Source organism: Anser brachyrhynchus (genome assembly GCF_964034855.1).
Source record: "Anser brachyrhynchus genome assembly, chromosome: 18".
Taxonomy (NCBI): Eukaryota; Metazoa; Chordata; class Aves; order Anseriformes; family Anatidae; genus Anser; species Anser brachyrhynchus.
Window position 1 is genome coordinate 11,992,407 of NC_137711.1, and position 19,592 is coordinate 12,011,998.

The following is a 19,592-nucleotide window of genomic DNA, read 5'->3' on the forward strand; positions in this document are numbered from 1 at the left end:
TGCAAACCACCCCATGTAAAGGGGTGGTTCTCTCCTCCTAGCTCATTAATAAGACGTTAAATAGGGCCAGCTCTAACACAAATCCCTATGATGTGTGTTATCACTTTGAATAACCTATTCCCCTAAACTGGATTGTTTCTGATCTGCAGAACACAAGTCCCCAGGAGGGCTGACACCGCCACCATCTTTGCTTTAATAGCCACTGATGAGTTATTTCTTCATGACCTAGTCTAAGGTGCCATGGATGCCAACCAACCTTCAGGTACCTTCAGCATCTTGCAGCCAGGAGAACCACAGTTTAGCCATGCTTTCTGTAAAAAAGTGCATCCTTTTATGTGCTGTCTGACCTTTTCAATTGCTAAAATCTGTTCTCACAGTGGAAAAACACTGAACAATTACGCCTGCTTCACCTTCTCCGTACCACTCATGATTTCAAGACCTTGATATCCCCTCTGCCGTCTCCTTTTGAGGTTGAAGAGCTTTAAGTCTATTCAATAATTCCTCATACAGAAGCCTTTTGATTGTCCTTGCAATCTTTATCTTTACTGAATGATGTAATCTTTATCCTCCAGTTTCTTTTTATCGTTACCTTCTCCACACCATTTTCAATTCTACTACATCCTTTGAGGTATGGCAGAGGGGGTGGAGGTACAGCTGCATGTTCAAGATTTATTTGGAATGGGTTTATATAGCAAGATTGGGACTTTTTTGTTCCGGTTTTGTTCTCTTCTTTTCCTAATAAATGCTAACTTTCAATTTCAGCTTTGGTTTGGGGTTTGTTAATTTCTTCTTCCTCTGGGAGCACAGAGCTCACACACTCACAGACCTGAATTCTCACAGAACTCACATTCCTGAATGATAATAACTAGCTCAGCATCACTTACAGGGCATGCAAAGTAAAAACTAATTTTTCCAACATGCATTACTTTACATTTGCGTACTCTGCATTTCATACCTCCATCATGGGTATCATTTTTACAATTCTTCATAGTCTTCATCTCTACTGTATTCATATTATTGAGAAACTGTGCAACCTGCTTAGTCACCACCTCTTCCAGATTGTTTAATCATAAATGATCTGATGAACAACAAGATCTAACAGAAACCTGCAAAAATGCCCCTGGTGGCCTTCCTGCCTTGACAAATCCATCCATCTCTGAGAACCCAGTGAAAACTGCCTTCTAAGCAGTCTTCTACCCTTTCTTTCATCATCGTGAATCACCACCCCGCTCACAAAGACGAGGTTTCCCCAGTGCCTTTCACTATCTCAGTGCATGCTGGTATCCCCTTGGACTTGCCTAGTATCCCCCTAGACTTGACTAGTAAGCCTAGTCTTAATACATTTCCTAAATGTATTAAGACCATATTAGTTTTCCTTGGGACTACTTGCAGGCCAAAGCCTGAACAAATAGATTCACTTGGTCCTTGTGGCTGCTGGCCAACGATCTTTTGGTTTAGAGACAAACGTGTCATAATTCCGTAATTACACATCTGTGTCATGTATTACTTGATTTCATCCTATTCCTGCAGTTCCCATACCAAGGCCATCCAATTATTTCAACTATAATCATGCTTCTTCTTCATCTATGGGCTTTTCCATTTCTATTTTCTCAGTCTTACTGTCTTACCACACGCAGCCATGTTCACTAAGTGCAGCATACAAAAGCTGGAAAATACCAGGCATCAGGCAGCATGGGATGTGCCTGCCCTGCTCCTCCTCTGTGCTGGACATGTGCTGGAATCCAGTTGAAGCTGAACAGACCTCGGTCTCGGCCCACTTAACATTTCTTACGTAATCCTACTTGTTGAAAAAGAAGCAAAGCAGTACTTTTAAGGTAGAATCATAGCCAGATTATCCTTAATCTTAACTCCAGTTAAAAGTGCATAGAAGTCTACTTTCTCCATCTTTCTTTTGCAGTTTTTTAAGGTGAAGTACCTCTAGATCCTTCCTCCAGTCTCCTTGAGGTAAATTCTCATACTCCCATTGCTCTCCATCGCTAAGAAGACTAAGTCATTATTATTTGATCTTCTAACACTTGTAGACTCTCTATATACTCCTAATTATTTTCTTGAGGTGATTTTTTACCTATTCATATCCTGGCCATCTTCATTAAGTCTCGGTCCTTGCTTAGATTACACCCTACTGACAGTTTTAATCTCTTTAAGAAATCCCAGGTGTCTTCTATATCAGATCCAAAAGTTATTTGAATTCTCTTTATCTCATTTGATGACCTTTAGCTCTTTAGTAATGAGGGATAGTGAACAATAATTCCCTATTCTACTTCCCCATACTATTCGTGATTTTATTGGCTTCTGTCACATCCGTCACTACATGGTCTCTTTTCCAAACTGAAGAGTCCCAATCTATTTCTTCACTTTGAATATGGAAGCAGCTACATACATCTCTGTACCATCTCTAGGTCACCTACTGTGTTCTGATGGGTTAACCTAATTGTGTTCAGCATGCCAGATGGAGGCACACCACAGATTTGGACTGATACAATAATTATTTAACTTTTGCTTCCCAATTTTTCTAACACTCAATCTGCCTTGCTGCCTCCAGACATGTACTGCACTGCTGTTTCTGAGAACTCTGCAAGAACTCCAAGAGCTCTTATATGAGTGATAATAGTGCAATTAAGACCTATCAATGTAAATGCATGATTAGGGTTCATTTTCCCTGCATGCAATACTTTGCATTTATCACTAAATTTCATCTGCCACATTAGCATGTATCCAATTACAAACACCACCAGCAGCCATCCTCCCTTTTCTTATCCACAGGTCCCTAGACATTCCCTCGTCCCTGTCCCTTGGATCCTGGAGCATCTTCCCTAGGTCATCTACAGTTCACAAAATGCAAAACTCAAATTAAGGCACTTTGGAAGTTCAGCTTGTCTTCATCTGCTTGGTTCATTTTTCAGTCCAAAGCAAACACTACCTGCGTTTAGTTAGGTGTATTCTTCACGCAGACTCAAATATGTTTGTTTCAAAGTCTGGGAACTTAATTCCTGCCCACTTACATAGTGATAAATCTAGGATGTCAAATAAATGGCACATCAGTAAGGGCTGTTGGGATCTATTCCAAGATCAGAGCCAGAGATGAGACAGAAGAAGGTATGCATTGCACGACAGTAAGCTGGGATGCAAGTTCCTTACATACACTGCAAAACTGATCCATTTTTGACAGCTGGAGTAGCAAGCTGTGCTTTCTAACCAGGTCTTTAAAAACAGTTAGTGGCATTGGCACCAACATAACTTGTTCATCTGCACTTAGAGCTGTGTTTAGTGCTCCCTGGCTGCAACCCCTGCTAGCAGCTCCTCACAGAGCAGCTCCGTCCTGTAACCAGCAAAGGTGCCCGGCGCTTCGAAGAGCCCCAGGGAGTCTCTGCAGGAAGCACTGCCCTGGTGGCTCCCGCACCAACAAGAGGGCCGTAAAGTCTTTCTATCTTTTCCAGCTTTTTTCTGGCTCAGTTGTGCTGGGTAAAGAGGGCTGGGAAGGAGGGAGCACAGGGAGATCATTTATGGGCCTTAGCTGCAGCATTAGGAGAGCATCACTCACACCTCTTTCCAAATCTTTGCATTTGGAGACATTGCAGCAGCACACACTGAACACACTGAATAGGACAAATATCTGGTTTTGTTTTTTTTCCATTGTTTGTTGTTGCATTCTTTTTTAGGCTGTGCCTTCATCGGAGCAACAGGAGACTCTTCATGGTGGGGTGTGTGTGTGTGTGTGTGTGTGTGTGTGTGTGTGTGTGTTCATCTTCTGGCACGCCATAAGCAAAACCATAATACAAACAAACCAATCCCAGCCCATCTTTCTGTGCTTTATAAAAGCCCGGGGTTGACAGTGGCTTCTCCAGATTCTCAGTCTCTTATCAACGTTTGTGACTGTCAGAGTGAAAAAATCACCCGGCTCTGCGAGGCTGATGTTTGCCAGCTAGAGACCAACAGTAACCACGCTGTTTTCTCCAGCAGAACCGTGGGCATTGCCCAGCACTCATCTTCCTCAGCACTGCAAAGACTGCCACTCACGTGATGCTCCAGTTTTACATGATCCTAGAGGCAGGAATAGAGATTTGCTTCCACCTGGCTCTGCTTTTTCGCTAATGATGAAATGAAAAGGGAGTTTCAACCTGATGCTGGGGGAGGGAGAGCACGCCCTGGCACCGGCTGGGTGTGGAAGACAATGACATTAGCAAACTATGGAGAAAATGAAGTTTAGCTCATCGCAGCTATGCATGCAGCTTGACAAAGGTCTCCATGTTTCCAAATGCAGAGCAAAACCACTTTCCAAGTCCATTTCCCCGAGCATCACCTCTGTGAGCACATGAGGACGTGACAAATTATGGTCCCCGCCACAGCAATGTACTGCACTTGAGCAGAAGCCCAAATTCAATCTAAATGAAAATGGCTTAAAAACGTCAGCAGGGACTAGAAGGGCTGAAAAATAACAATCACATTTAAAAGTAGAAAGCCTAAATTCCAGCAATGTTCTCTATCTACCCCCAAATCAAAATATCCTCATCTACCCTGACGCACAGATCAAGCCCCACGCTAATGAATCCTCATTCTTCCTTTCACTATTTTCTTTGCTTCTCTGGGAGTATCCTCAATGAAAGACCTGAAACCCAATCACCTAAACAGTCTTGTTCGGTAAATAAGAGAGTGAAAGAACCACGGGAACGGTCAGTGTCACGTCCTGGTGACCAGATCGGGCCATGTGGTGGTTTTATCCATTCACACAACAACAAAGAGGAACGGGATGGGAAAAGAAGTTTGTGCTTAACTGTTTCCGAGTTGATTTAAAAATTTCAAGATCTCAAAGTTTGCAATTGCAGGTTTCCCAAAGCCTTGACAGCAAAAGGATTCCTCCCAAAACCGGCCACCAAATCAACCAGAGCCTTTCAAGGGGAAAGAAACAGGGAGGATTTGATGACACATTATTAAACTGTTATGTGAAATAAATCATCAAACCTGTACCTGAAGAACGACAGCCATGCTCCGTTATTTACCAATGAAGGACAGAGTCCAGCACCAGCAAAGCACTTGTACAAGCTCTGCTTTTATGCAGGTGCTGACCCTGAGCCTGTGAGCAGTTCCAGTTAATTAGTGAGGTAACGAACACACTCAAAGGCAAATATATTCCTACAGCCGTGGCTTCACTGAGACTATAGTACCCATGCTACAAACCCCATGCTATCAGACCAGGGACAGACACGTACATCATAGCAAAAACCTTAACTGCAGCCACAGAAAGATTGTCTAAAATTTGTTCCAATGTCTTATCTTGATTTCAGATCAAAAGCTTTCTTTTAAAGGAAATTATGAAATCTTACAAATCATAGAGCAACATACAGCAAAAGTGACAATCTATCGTGTTAAAATATTTGCTCGTTTTGGTTTTCAAGGACAATTTTACTAATATAGCTAAAGCCTCAAAAAGAAACACGCAGTTTTTCCTCATCAAAATATCACAGTTGCACCTCAATGAAGACTTGCATTTTAAGCCAAAAATTCACATGCTAAGCATGCACCTTTATGAAATCAGGCTCTGTTTGTTACAGTGGTACTAATCGAGGTGAAATTAAGCTGTATTCAGTGTAAAACATACACACATATGCATATATATTTATGTGAAAAGAACTGAAACCACCATTTCTGTTTCTTTTTCACAAAACATTTTCTTCTTGTACTTTGTGTTTAGCAACCCCCTACATGACTCAGAGCCACAATCTACCTCTGCATCACATTAAACAGGATTTTGTTAGGCTGTGGAAAGACACAGGGAAATACTCATCCTGCAAAATGCCCCCAGAAATATAAGCGTCTTTTTCAAATGGAAAAGCTACTTTCCTGTTTTAATTAAAGGTTTTGGAAGCATTCAGTGCAATTTAACCTGAAGAACATGAAAGCATAAAACTCCTTCTATGGTTGCATAAAAGAGATCTAAATCAGTGTAGGAAGGGACTTATCTGCTGTTTGTCTTTGACCCTTTATATCTGAGTACATCTCAGTCCTGACTATTTGCAAAGCAGCCAGCTGTGCTACAGCAGTGCTGCAATCCCACTTCCCAACGAGGCACATGCAGATTAAAGACAAAAGTTTTTTTTCTTATTTTGCTGTTTAAAGTTTCCCAGTACCAGACCATGCAGGGAGGTGAGTTGTGCAGTTTCCTGGGAGCACTTGATGCCCCACTAAATGCAGTATTTTTCACGTCCCCACAAAAAACCACCCAAAATCTAAACAGCTCTGAAAATCCAGGGTAAAGCAATTTGCTGAAGGTCACTGAAGAAGGTCTGAGAGCAGGAAATGGAGGACTGAGCACAACTCTCCGTGTCCAAGGCAAAAAGCTTAAACCATTTGGCTATCTTTTCTTCTTATCGCTGCATGCTGTGTCGGGACAGATGACTACAAGTTACAGCCTAGCACAGCCACGATCTGGTAAAACAAGCAGAGAAATCTGCATCCAGCAACACTTCTAGAAATACCTTTGTCTTCTAAGCTGCCACCAGCCCCACCAGCAGAGGCAGCTTTTACAAGAGAGATTGAGAGCAACTTCCACCTTCCACCCCTGACCACATGCTGACCAGGCAGGATGCTCTCCTGAAGGTGCAGGTGTAGTCTCTTGCAAGAGTGGTTTCAACGTAATATCTGCCCTGCTCCTGGGAGAAAGGACAAGCCCAGTATCTGCTCTTTCACCGCAGCTACAAGGGCCAGGCGGCACAGCCACCAGGATGGGGCCATGCACGGCAGGGACTCTGCCCACACCCCAGGCACCAAGGCGCGTGGCAGCCGTGCGCACGCCGCACACCGCGCCAGGCAGGTGCCTCACGTGCCAACGGCCGCAGCAGGGAGGAATTGCACCGAGTGAGGCTGTACTCACAGCAGTGCCTGCCTACCTGCAGCTTCCCTGCAGATCAGGTGAGTCAGATGCTTTAAAAGCATTAAAAGCACGGGGCCCTCCACTGAGATAATGTCAGTGGTGCCTTTGCGTGCCAGTGCTAGGCTCGAGTTGGCAGAGCCAGCTGCTCAAAGCAGCTCCAGCCCCTCCGCCCCCAGGACTGTTTCCCACCACCCCATTTCATTGCACATGGGAGAGTTGGCTTGCTCCAAACGGCTGCTGGGGAAGCCAAAATACAAAGCGCTATGGGCAGTTGCAGCAGGCATTATCACTGATCTGTGACACAGTGACAAGGGCATTGCCCCAGCAGAAGACCAGGAGGCTGCGTGTTCTGAAGATACAACAGACTGTGATGCACCCCGATGGACTGATAATGGAGACGTGCATTTTTTTTCAGAGCTTTTCACTATTTTCTTTTTGTCACTTTAAAACCTGCAAAGCTACTTGTATACTCCCAGCTTTGTCTTTACGATACGATCTTCCGGTCGTATAGTTTTGGTCCCATCAGTACTTGATCATGCAATTAAATAACAGAAAGGAGACGAGAGCTGTGAAGAGAGCATAGCCAGCCTCTTTAAACACATGCAGTGCCTACCCCGATGTATGAAAACAGCCAAAGCAAAATCATTTTCAGTACTAAAAACTTGCTGCTCTGCAGGAAATGTAATGTATTCCATAAAAATTAGAGGATGTAACGTACTGTGCACATGGCTGGCATCTCAGCAGCACCTGACACCTCCCATTCATGCCATTACCATTCCATCTGCTGACACTCACCAGCCGATTTGCAAGAGCGATGGTACATGCTGTAGCTTCAGCTTCTTGCTGACATTTGAGTTTGTCTGAAGTGGCCTTCTCAAACTTGGCTGTGAGCTTTCCCAGGTTCTCATTGAGGCGCTGCATAGGAGGGAAAGGAGAAAACAACAGCACAGTTTTAAGGAAACCCCTTCTCAAGACCCGATTCACCCTGAAGGCAAGGTGACCAAGCTCCACCACGCTGCACGCTATATGGCACCTGGGATGAAGCTCTGAGCAGCGACATGCTGAGCAATTTCACATGCTTGTAGCCCACCTCATCTGCAGGGGGCAGAGGCAAAGAGCACAAAAAGGCGGTTTATTTGGGGCTCTGTCCTGGTGTGAATTTGAACTGGGAAAGATAGTCTGAGTGGTCCTGATGACCAAGTACTGATGGCCAACACTACAGATGAGAAACGAGTAGGGCAGCTAAGAAAACAGTTCTGTTTCCTGATGTTTCAGCCACCTTGGTCTCAGTCCAGGGCTCTGCTGATTCCTCAAGCTGTTGCTTAAAACCCCAAGGGGCTCCTTCAACAGCTGGCAATATGCTGGAGCCACCTCCAAGCTGCGCTTCCTGCACACTGTTTTGCTCTTCCAGAGGAGCCCAAGCTGGGTCACAGCATTAGGTGGGACCTTCACACACGCAGGTGGGCTGCAAAGTGCTTCAGGGCTGGGATGGGGCAGAAACAGCCCAAACCACTTGGAGTCCCTCCATGCTAGCAAGAGAGAGACTGTTGCTTGGACAGACCTGCTCACACTTTGGTCTTAAACAAGTCAACAGCTCCCACAAGTACTTGGAGCATTCCACTTGTGATAAGAGAAGTAATAATTGATCTTATCTATAGCCAGTGCAAACTGTTTAAGGCTAACTGTCTGTAAATCACTTTAACACTGTCTGAGCTATGCACTAGAAACAAACTTGAAAATGAAAAGGATTATATTAGGGATATCTGCAGCTCTCCTGTATCTTGAAAAACACAAAGCAGCCTCTTCTCGAACTGCCTTGGAATTCATAACACAAAACGTTTGTATCTTGACATTCATATGAATATATGTGCATACTTTTATATATATATATTCAAATATATATATATAAAACCCCATTACAGATGTATGATCTGATAAAGGAATACCTATGAGCCACAAAGACCAGAACCCCCCTGCAGTACCCCACCCCAGTACACACTGATATATCAGTGATATATCTGATGTATCTCACACCACAGCTGCCAGCGTACATCTTGCTCCTGCACTGCACACACACACACACACACCCCCAGATTCATCCCAACCTCATTTCCCAAGCAAACAAAGGAGAGAGGAAGGTACTTAGTGTTTTGGATGATCAGAATAGTTCCATTTAATACTAAAGGTGGGTATATTGGCATCTCCGTGTCTGTTTCTAAGCAGGTATGTATGAATCAGCATCACGTCAGTGAAGCTACCCAAGATATCCCAGCTTGATATTCAAGCATATACCTCCATATCCACCCCCACGCAATGAGCGGATTTTGCCCATCTGCAAATGGGAGAACTCACCTAAAAGAGTCAGCTTTGCAAGTATGTGCCAGTGGAGTACCACTAAATCCCCTCAGATTGCCATTTTCTTTACCAAAATCCTACTTCTTTAAAGAAAAAAAAAAAACAAACTAGGCATTAAAAGCTTTGGAAACAAACAACATAATGGGATGTCATCGGTTCCCCAGCAGCATATTTCACATCTGAAATGGGAAAATGAGAGTCTAAAGACCTCTAAATCCATCCCTGCTCAGGTGCTGCACGTGCCCTTCTTTATCTGCAGCATGAAGGGACTACCAGAGAGCTCTGTAGATTTAAAAAAAATATTTTTAATTAAAAGGGCAGTAAACATTTAAAGAATAAGCAGCCCTAGAAGGTATCAAGAAAGTCAGCTATATTCTAACATGAAGATGTGCTGGGAGAAGAGGTGCATACTCAGTGAGGTCCGAGGGACCGTGCTGCCCCCGCCAGAGGGACATCGCAAGGTCACGTAACTTATTGTAAGACACAAATTTGGTCCCCGTGCCACGTCAGACAGCTGCCAACAAACCTTTGTTTCAAAAGGGGATTCTGCATGACCTGTGGTGCCAGTGTGAAAGCACAGCCCTAGAGGATCCATCAATCACCAAGAGCGATCCCAGACCCACGGCAACCTAAGAAGCCACGATCTGGAGCACAAGTGAGGGCTGCTCGTGGCGGGAGGGAGCTGGAGAGCAGCGAGTGATGGATGGATGCTGCTCCACTGCCCAAGGGACGGGCTAGCAGGATGCCCTCGTGCTGGCTTCCACCCTTTGCTATTGGTAGGTATTGGCCAAGAATGGGGGAAGAAAAGGAGTACGTTTTTGAACATTTTATGAGGGAAGGGATGGAGGCTATTCTCCACAGAAATTCACTTTTAATCATGCAGTAATTTAATCTATTCAGTGATTCCTTTTTTTTTTTTCCTTAAGTAGCAAAAATCTAAGTAAGAATAATACAAAGATATGCTGACAGAGAGCCATGCCGTGACAAATTATTAGACTCTACTGGAGCAGTCGTCATCCTGCAGAACGTGCCCGCCGCCAGGGACTGTGCTGCTGTGGGAGCCAGCCTCCAGTTCCTGTTTTCTGCCCCTGTGCAGCACACGGGGAACACACACTGGTTTGAGATAACGAGTTTTCTGAGGGCTCACAATTAGAGGCAAATTACATTTTAAAAATTAGGTAGGAATAATAAGAATTAATAACTAGCCTTTCTGTTAAGGTAAAAGCATGATTGGAGCAGAACAGATGAAACACATAAAGCAGCAATAAAAGGGAGGTAAAAGACCTAAAATCTACCAAATCTTTGGATCCACCCTTTTAAAAATACATGAGTGTGGAGAAGCAGCTTTCTCCAAAGCAAAGGATTTCTCCCCAGAGCAGTGACTTGCATGGGTCCCACTAAGGGGTGAGCCCATGCCACAGCTTGCCTTGCTTTTCCAAACTTACGGCAATTTTGGCCTTGATGCTGGCCAGCTTGTCCTGGGCAGCCGCCAGCTCAGCGTTGGCTTTGCTCAGAGCCTGCCGCTTCGGCTCCACGTCACAGTACACCTCGTGGAAGCGTACGATGTTCACCACCCAAGAGCAGAGGCCAGCTGCAGCGTAGGACTTGGTGGTCACAAATTCGGGTTTAAACTTGGGATCTTGTAAATAGGGCTGGAGGGCTTTGAGGCAGTTCTCGTGGATGTTCTCCTTGTCGAACTTGATCAAAGAGTCCAGGAACCCATCCACCCTGGCCATGGCGGTTTTTGCTGCCTTCCAGCTCCTGTCCTTGGGAATCTTTCCTCCCGGGGCCATCAGCACCATCACAGCAGCAGTGACATTGCTGACAGCCGGAGGTGGTGACCCGAAGGACCTCAGCTCTGTCAGATTCTTCTGAAAAGGGAAAACAAGGTTGTTAGAGAAAAATGAATGGGATTTCTTTTTGTTTTGCTGCTAATAGAGTCAGGCTCCCAAGCTATCAATCTGATAGATTGGGTTTTGCTTGGCCTGAACACCACTGTCTCTAAATCACCACCGTGCATGTTTATAGCACGTGCTCGTCTCCCACATCCAGCTCTTAGTATCTCACCCAAGACAAGCACAGCACAGTTTTTCTCCACAAAATCCCAACCTTTCCCTGGGTCCTGCCCCTCTACCCAGAGCAGCTCAGCCAGGGCTCTAGAGAAAGGAGTTTTGTGCACTCTCAGTAGAGTGGGATCAGGAAAAGGAAAACCTTTCCAAATAACCTCTATATAACAGCCTCCAGCCCCTCTAAAACTGCCTCACAAAGCTTCCCCTCAGGCTCAGCTACTCCCCATGCCAGAGACACCCATGCAATGCAGTTTGCATGCACCCATCATCATATGCATTACGTTTGCATGGATCCACTGGATCCATCATCCAGCCCGAATTTAGGCCCTTTAACCAAGCACCTTCACCAGGACAGCAGTCAGTGCCGTGAACAGGCAGTGCCCCCATAGAGAGAGCTGTTTGGCTCTCAAATGGGATCGGCTGATCCCTGGGGACACACTTGTGCATGGGGGAGCTGCCACCTTCCCTGCTGCCAACACAGGTGGTTTTTACCAAGTCCCTAACGTCAAGCAGGGCAGATCTTAACCTAAGCATAAAACTCATCTGACACTTAAAATCCTCTCTGTGCATACACAAGTTAAATTTTCTGTAGGAAAAAGCAGTGCAAGTAAATCAGCTGCTCTCAGATGCCATGCTATATTGAAACAAGGATAAGGGCTGTGTCAACACCAGTTTAGGAAATATCTATCCATTAACTTCTGTAGTCCCTGTTTCTACCACTTCTCAATAGCTTTTACTCTGTATTCTCTGTTCTGTATTTTCTGAAGTTCATCAGCTTCACTCTGAAGCAAGTTTGGTTTCTTTGAGCATCCATTTTTGGGATAAAGGTGTCTGCTAGGAAGCTGTTACCAAATGTGGTCTTTGCTTGCTGTTAGCTTTTGTTAATAATCAAGCTGATATAGACAGACCCCTGGGAGCCATGTACATTTGCAGTATAAAATGTCCGTAATTAACATGCTCAATGACACGGAGCTGGCTGTGAGCACAGGAGCACATCTAAAAGCCCTTCTCCATCCCATCCCCTGCCCAGTTTGGCCAGGACCAGGGCCACAATGGGCTGTGCTGCTTGGGGTAGCTGGGAGGGCTCTGACATCAGCCCTTGGTTCAACAACCTGTAGCTCACTGGAAACGGGATGCTGTACTGGTACCGCTGCTTTTTCACTAAGAAGTGAGTGCTCTGTCACAGGACAATTCAATAAATTGCTCTGAATTCTTCTTCCACAGATTGGAGTATCTCTGGGATAGGAACCAGACCTAGACTGTGAGGATGCTTGCACTGAGCGCTGCCTGCCTCAGAAACACCGACGGCTGTGGCATCCCTGAATGCCTCTGGATCATCTCAGGGGATATTCCTTGAAGGCAACCATGCAGGAGGGTCATTGCTTTAGATACCGTCACTGTCTTTGGCTCATTGTCTCCTGTGCAGTAACCGTACAGTGCTGGCCAAGCAGCATGGGCTGCCCACCTGCCTCTGCAGGACAGCTGCTGCCTCCTCTTGGAGAACTGCTCCATGCCAAACACTGACCCACAGCAGGGGAAGGCAGTCCCCAGGTTGGTGTGCTGCAATCTCCTCCCCAAAAATGCGAGTGAGATGCCAAAATGCCAGATCTGCGGAGTCCCATGTCCTGCGTTCCAGGGCCCAGGGGATGTGGATACTGAGAAAGAGCCCAGGCACCCTCATGGGGGGAGCAAAGAGCACTCTGAGAAATAAAAGGGCGTTTTTGTCTCTAAAACCCGTTTTCCCAAGTTTTCTAACGTAGTATATCTGGGTTTGCATTTTTGATTTTTTGATTACTGTCCAAATAAGATGGTTTAGATAATTGGGGAGAAACTATATATACACACATAAATATTGCTGATTATTCACGTCAGAAAGCAGGTCAAGCTCTCTGATGCGTCTCAGATCAGCAGGTAAAGGAGTTCACATCTTCCAGTGCCCTGCTAACACTGCTTTACAGGTCTCTAGAAAAATCCCAGCACCTCCCTAATCTGTGCCTAATGAGATATTCTACAGCTCCAACATGAAACCAAGACTAATGAGGAGGCAAACATTTTCCCTTTGTACAGTCCCTTCCCTTCCAGGAACAAGAGCCAAAACAACACATCTTCGCTGCAAAGCCACGTCTTTTTTGAAAGGTAATCACTTTGAAAACACACCCCTAATGACTCGCTTTCTTCTCCTCCAAAAAGGCTATGACTGAGCCATGATTTGAGGCACGACTGAGACATTATGATCTGATTATTACATGGTGCATGGCCACTGCTCTGCCCTGTGTGCAGTGGGAGTTTGCTGCTCCAGATGCTGCGCGCACCGCAGACAGAAGACAAATGGCAGGGACGTGTCTCGGGAGCACATCTCAACGTAGGGCTACAAACAGGCACTCCTGGAGCACTCTTGAAGTAAAAAACCTTCCAAGGTACCAAAAGCCTTCCTTAAGTCACTGGCTTTGGGACCGCTCTGACTGCAGGGGACTACCTCCTGGTTAGTGATATCCCCAAGGGCTTCTTCCCTTGGAGTGGTTTAAGAAGCGTTTGGACTGTGCACTTAGACACATGGTCTGAATTTTTGGGTAGACTTGTGTGGTGCCAGGAGCTGGACTCGATGATCCTTGTGGGTCCCTTCCAATTCGGGACATTCTATGATTCCGTGGTCTTGCCTGCAGCAATGTCTGGCTCTACCGAGAGATCACCTGCCCAAGACAGTGTGCTGCCCTGCCCAAAGGCACTGCTGAACACCACAACACGTCTCTGCACCTCGGTGCTGGACATACCCGAACAAGGAATGAATGAGACTTCACTGCCAGCGCTTCTTGTATCAAGCGAGATCAGCACTGTGGTTGGCAGCTCCCGCTGGGCTGGCTGTGCACTTGCATAGAAACACCCGGAGCGAACAGTGCCGATGCTCTCTCTCACACCGAAACAAAACGTCACAGACAACAACACCAGGCCTGCTCACAGCCAGCAGACAGACGTGTTAGGTATGTGCAGGCCATCCTGGCGATGCAGGGGTGTGCAGGCTTCAGCACTGCTGGTCCTGGCACCTCCGCCCTGACCAATGCGGTGCCCCAAAACTTGGGCCAGAGGATGGCAGCGACAGCCCCCACTGCAGATGGGAGGGAGGTACTGGCTTTCCATGCGAGCCCTTGCCCTACCTTGTTGAGGGTGTTCAGAGCGGCCTGGGCAGCCTCTAGGGCAGGCTCAGCTTTGGCCAGGTCCTCTTCACAGTCCTTCTGTTTCTGCTCAACCTCTTGGGTGATGAGCGCCACTTTCTGCTCCTCCTCATCAGCAACTGCCTTCTCCCTGCTCACTTTCTCTGTCTCCATGCCCACCACATGGATCAGCTTGTCAGCATCATCGTTCTTCTGCTTCAGCTCCGCTTCTTGGGCTGCCAACTTGGCCTTCAGGTCATCCACCTGGAGAAAAGAAACATGTGTGCGTACATGAATGCTCAGAATCTTGCTCCCCATCCTGCTCAGCAGCATGGGCTCACACTCGAGTGGGGCTGAGCAATAGCTAACAGCACCGAGGGCCCATGTATAAAGTGAGCAATGCCCTGGGCACACAGAAAAGAAATATTTCTAGCCATCAGCAGGATATTGCAGCTCTCCTTTGCTCCAGGTTGCTCAGGTAAGGGGCAGTGAGAAGCGTGCATGGTGCACACACTGCAGCAGCCTGCAAGCAGCGAGGAACCCAGTAAGGAAGAAAGCAGCACCGGCAGGATGAGCTGCTAAGGATGCTGACTCAGACCAGCCCGTTGCCTCTGCTTGGGAACAGGACAGAGGTACAAGGGCAAAGCAAACACTGCTTTTAGCAGGATCCCCTGAGGCAAGTGGAAGCCCTCAGGTTAGGTGTTCCTGGAATTATTTTTGCACAACACAGGAGCTCCACCAGATACTTGCAGCAAGCTGCTCTCGTTACTAAGCCAAACGCACACAGTTTTCACCCATCTTTCAACACAAGATCTGATGTTACGTTGCATACCCCATAGAGGAGGCATTCCTTTGCGATGTTTTGCAATGAGATAACACATGCTATGATCCATCCACATTTTCTTTTCTCAACCTCGACACCAGCGAACAGAGCAAGCAGTGTTTGCTGCGTGCTGGATTTGAGGAGCCGTGCACCAGGAGCCAGCGCTCCCCGAGCCCCCTGCTCGCCCCACGGGCACACTGCCCTGCACTCACCGAGGGGCTGCTCACACCCTGCAGGGCAGCTGCCCCCTCCGGAGATGGCTGAAGTGCCTGCACAGCAGGGATGCTCGCACTGGCTCTCATTTAAGGACAGAAGCTTTCTCTCTAAAACCAACTGTTTTCTCTCCAAAAGCAACTGTTTCAATGATTTTACAAAGCCTCTGTGCAGACTGCGGAGTCTTTCACTGTCCTGCGGTTGAGCTCATAAAGGATTGTTTATAGCTCTTGGGTATGTCTTTACCATGTAAAAGCACTACAAGGAAAGTCAGACGCTTGCTTTTGTTGATAATTCCATTTTTATGTAAGACGAGAGAGAACAATTCAACAGCCACATAAACTGAGGCTATTGACGTTCATCATCAGCTTCAAGTGGAGAGCGGTTTCTCAGGAATCTCATTGTGCTCCTGCACTGCACTGCACGCTGCATTTCCATCTCCTGCTGCCCAGTGCTACAATGCTGTTTTAACCAGCACAAAGACGCGCCTGTAAATCCAAATGGCTCCAGGCTCGCAGGAGCACGTAATCCCTTCAGTCAGCAAACAGAGAGCAACCCCTTGTGCAGCTCTAAGTCTTCTGAGATGGCAGGAAATTGAAGCGGGAGGCTTTGCTGATTGTAGATCTGGCTTGTGACCTTCTGCCCCAAATCAGTCATCAGGTGCGGAATGCACATACGAACGGCAGCTCTATGGGTTTACACGACCAGGACAAGACAAACAAGGGATTAAAACCCACTAGCTCCCAACAGCTCTACAAAAGGAACAGATGTAAACTCAGCCCCCAGCGCAGCCTGTGAGAACAGGCTGACAAAACCTGCTTTCAGCCAAGCACGTATTGTTGGGATTAAAAAAGAGCAGGAAATTCAGTTAGGGCTCCGCCTGAAAGAAATCCTAATGTCTGGACGCACAGAAGTGCGTGCTACAGAGAAGGCACCTGCCCAGCTGGTTTGGGTTACATGTTAAATTCCCAGCAGAACAGTGCTGGTTGGAGCTGTGACATGGACCTGGGGCTCTGCTGAACCATTAGAGCTCACCACATCTAGGGGACGTTTGGTGACCTGAAGCCTTCCTTACCTACAGCAGGATTTGGGAACGTGTTAAGTAATTGTTGTTTTTTTTTTTTGGTTGTTTGTTTGTTTTTACCAGTGAGGCTAAAGCTCAAATGCAGTTGAGCAGAGACAATTTGAACGTTTGTGCAGTGGATAGAAAGAAACATCGGCAATACCTAAATAATCAAACTCACTGCCCTCAGTAAGTTCCTGGGGGGTAGTGCCAGGAACGCAAACTGATGACCTTACTCCTCCAGTTTCACCCTGTCAGCACAGCAGACAAGTTTCACTTCAAACTATACTTAAGCAAACACAGTCTGTCACATCCATTTTTCCCTTTCTGCACATCCTACTGCCCCCAAGTGGGCACTCTGCTGGGAGACCTCCCGCCGTTGCCTTTGGGAAGGCACAGGCACAGCAGAAGCCATAAATGTGCTCCTGTCGCTGGCACGTGGAGCCATCCCCAGCAGTGCTCTGTTAGGAACAGAGGCGTGAAAAGTTCTCCTCTGTCTACAGAGCTCCCAGTAACAGAAGGTACCAAACTTCCCACCTCTCACACCAAGAAGGACCTTCCATCCAAAAAGCTCTTGTTTTGGGGGGGGGGGGGGGGGGGGGTTGTTTGTTTGTTTGTGACGAAAAACCCAGAAGCCTGTCATATTTTCAGCTATTAAACCAGGTTTCCAAAACCCAGAGGTGGCCAAGCCTGACCATCACTAACATCTACTATCTAGGGATGTGCAGAAAACCTTCCCAGCATAGCTCCCATCTTCTGCCCTCTCACAGCCCAGAACTTCACCAGCAGTCACACAGCCTCGCTTCTTGCGCTGACAACCCCATACCCCTAGTCCACTCCCCCCCAAAAATACAGAAATGTTTTAAACCATTCAGATTTGGAGCAGGTCAGCCACAATCCTTTGAGCATATTTCTAGGTTGTTCTTCTCTGGTCGTGCTGGAGTCAGCTCCACGGTGCTCCTGCTTGGGGCTACCAGCAAAGCCCAGAAGGGAACAACATGATGCACAAAACAGCACAATACAAACAGAGAACAGCACGGAAAATATTATCTCGTCACTCAGTACCTCTTCTTTGGAACTGGTGCTCAGATGGAGAGGATGAAGACTGATGGAGACAAACAAGAGGTTTGTCACCAGGATAAAAGAGCCATTCTGGAGACTGAAGCCAAGAATCCTTATTCATCTGGTCTCAGCGCAAAGAAAACAGTGAATACTCAATGGGATGGGAAGGCTGAAAACCAGAAACCCATCAGTCTGCGAGACAGAGCCCAGGAAGGCACTAAAAGGCACAGGGGCAAGGGGGCACGTGGCCGGGGCATCTGACATGTGGCCATAGGCATGTACAACGGGGCCTCTGGGGCCACAGGGAGGGAAGCAGCTCCACACAGAGGGGCAGGAAGAGACTATTTTATGTCCTGAACAAGAGCACAGGGCTGGGCATTCACACCTCTTCAAAGGCACAGGCCCTTACATCTAACAGTGGAGCAACCATACTTTATGAATAAAAACTCAGACACGTTGCAGAAGATTCATTGCCACATCCAGGGGAGGTGAGACAAACACCACCGACTTTTCCAGTGTCTACCACCACTGGTGAAAGCAGAAGATTCCTTTTCAGTAACACATGGCTGGTAAGCAGGAGAAAGCAAGAATTACAAGAGAGTAACAGTACAAAGGGAGATGAAGGTGGCATGGAAAATCACATCAGACAATCATCCCAAAGCAAGGAGAGACCACTACTACCCTCCTTCCCATAGGCAGCATCAGGATAATAAGCAGATCAAGGTGTGAGGCAGACAGATCCAGCATGTGCCTTAGCACACAGGCTACCATCACTGGCCAGAAAAGGTCAGTATTCAGCCTCAAACTGTGGTAAGAAATGTGAAAAACCTGCGAGCAGCTTCCTAAGTCCTGGACAGTTGCTGATAAGCAATTAGTAATGTGAGGTAGAAAGGGGAAGAACAAGCAAACGAGATATTCAAGGGTAATGTACTGTGACTCCAACAGGGAAGGAAGAAGTACTTGCCTACCACCAGGACAGAATAAGAGGAATTATTAAAGAACAGAAAACCTGGAGGGCAGACTCCCAGGAGATTCATTTTATCTGATTGTCCCTGCCTTGTTTCAAGAACACAAAATACATCACAGAGGTCAGCAATTAATTGATAGAGCAACCAAGACTTGAATCTGGAATCCAGATTTGCAATATTAACTGAAGTCATTCTCAAAATTACTCAGCAATGGGCTCTGAGCAGAGCATTGACCTCTTCAGAGTGAACACCACTGAAAAACAAATGACTCATCACGTAAACCTTCCCAAGTCTATTATGTCCTAATAACTGGAAGCCATCTTCTGCTTTTCTGTGTACCGAGAAGGACAGCCACTATCTTCAGGGAAAGATGGTTAGGCTAACAAGCTAATGAAAAACATTTCCTTTGAAGAAAAGTTGGTCAAAAGTAGAAGACCAAATGTCAAAAGGGAAAAAAATGGAACTGGAGGGGAAAAGAGTAAAAGGAAGGGGAGAGGTTATTCTGAAACTAGAATGGCTAAGTCAAAAAGTGTCCTGCAGCTATTTGCACGTGTCCCCATGCCGAGGCCACACTGAACAGTCTATAAGAATACAAACAACTCATAACTAGCTCCTCACTGGCACCCAAGCACCGGGAGCCTGGGGAATGCTGACAAGGGGACTGCTAGTCCTCCAGCCTGAGGCACAACCAGGTCACACCCGGATATCAAAACCCTCCTTCACTGCTTGGAAAACACAAAGCCACAGCGTACCGCTTCCAAGCACCACCAGCACACCTGAGCACCAAGCCCAACCATGTCCATGTTTGAATGCTAAAATTCAGACACTTAAATCTACATTCAAGACCAAACTTCCTGGTACGATTTCCAATAACATTAAATATCCACACTCTGGTTTCAAATCAACAGCAGTTTTGACTGTCACGCATATCTGATAATTTAGGTGTTTAATTTTAGGCCCCCAGTGCTAATTTTAGATACAAATTTGACATATTTGTCCTG

The 19,592-nt window shown here is 46.5% G+C and overlaps 1 protein-coding gene across 6 annotated transcripts in view; it reads right to left on the reverse strand.

Annotated features, from left to right (window-relative positions):
• The window catches only part of DNAH9 (dynein axonemal heavy chain 9), a 210,146-nt gene that overhangs the window by 98,609 nt on the left and 91,945 nt on the right, over positions 1 to 19,592 (reverse strand). For all 6 annotated transcript variants that reach the window (XM_080560625.1, XM_080560623.1, XM_080560622.1 and 3 more), the window contains 3 exons: positions 14,466 to 14,726; positions 10,690 to 11,115; positions 7,685 to 7,804 (listed from right to left, as the gene is read on the reverse strand). In XM_080560625.1, the coding sequence (XP_080416751.1) occupies positions 7,685 to 7,804; positions 10,690 to 11,115; positions 14,466 to 14,726 (807 nt within the window). The remainder of the gene's footprint in view (positions 1 to 7,684; positions 7,805 to 10,689; positions 11,116 to 14,465; positions 14,727 to 19,592) is intronic.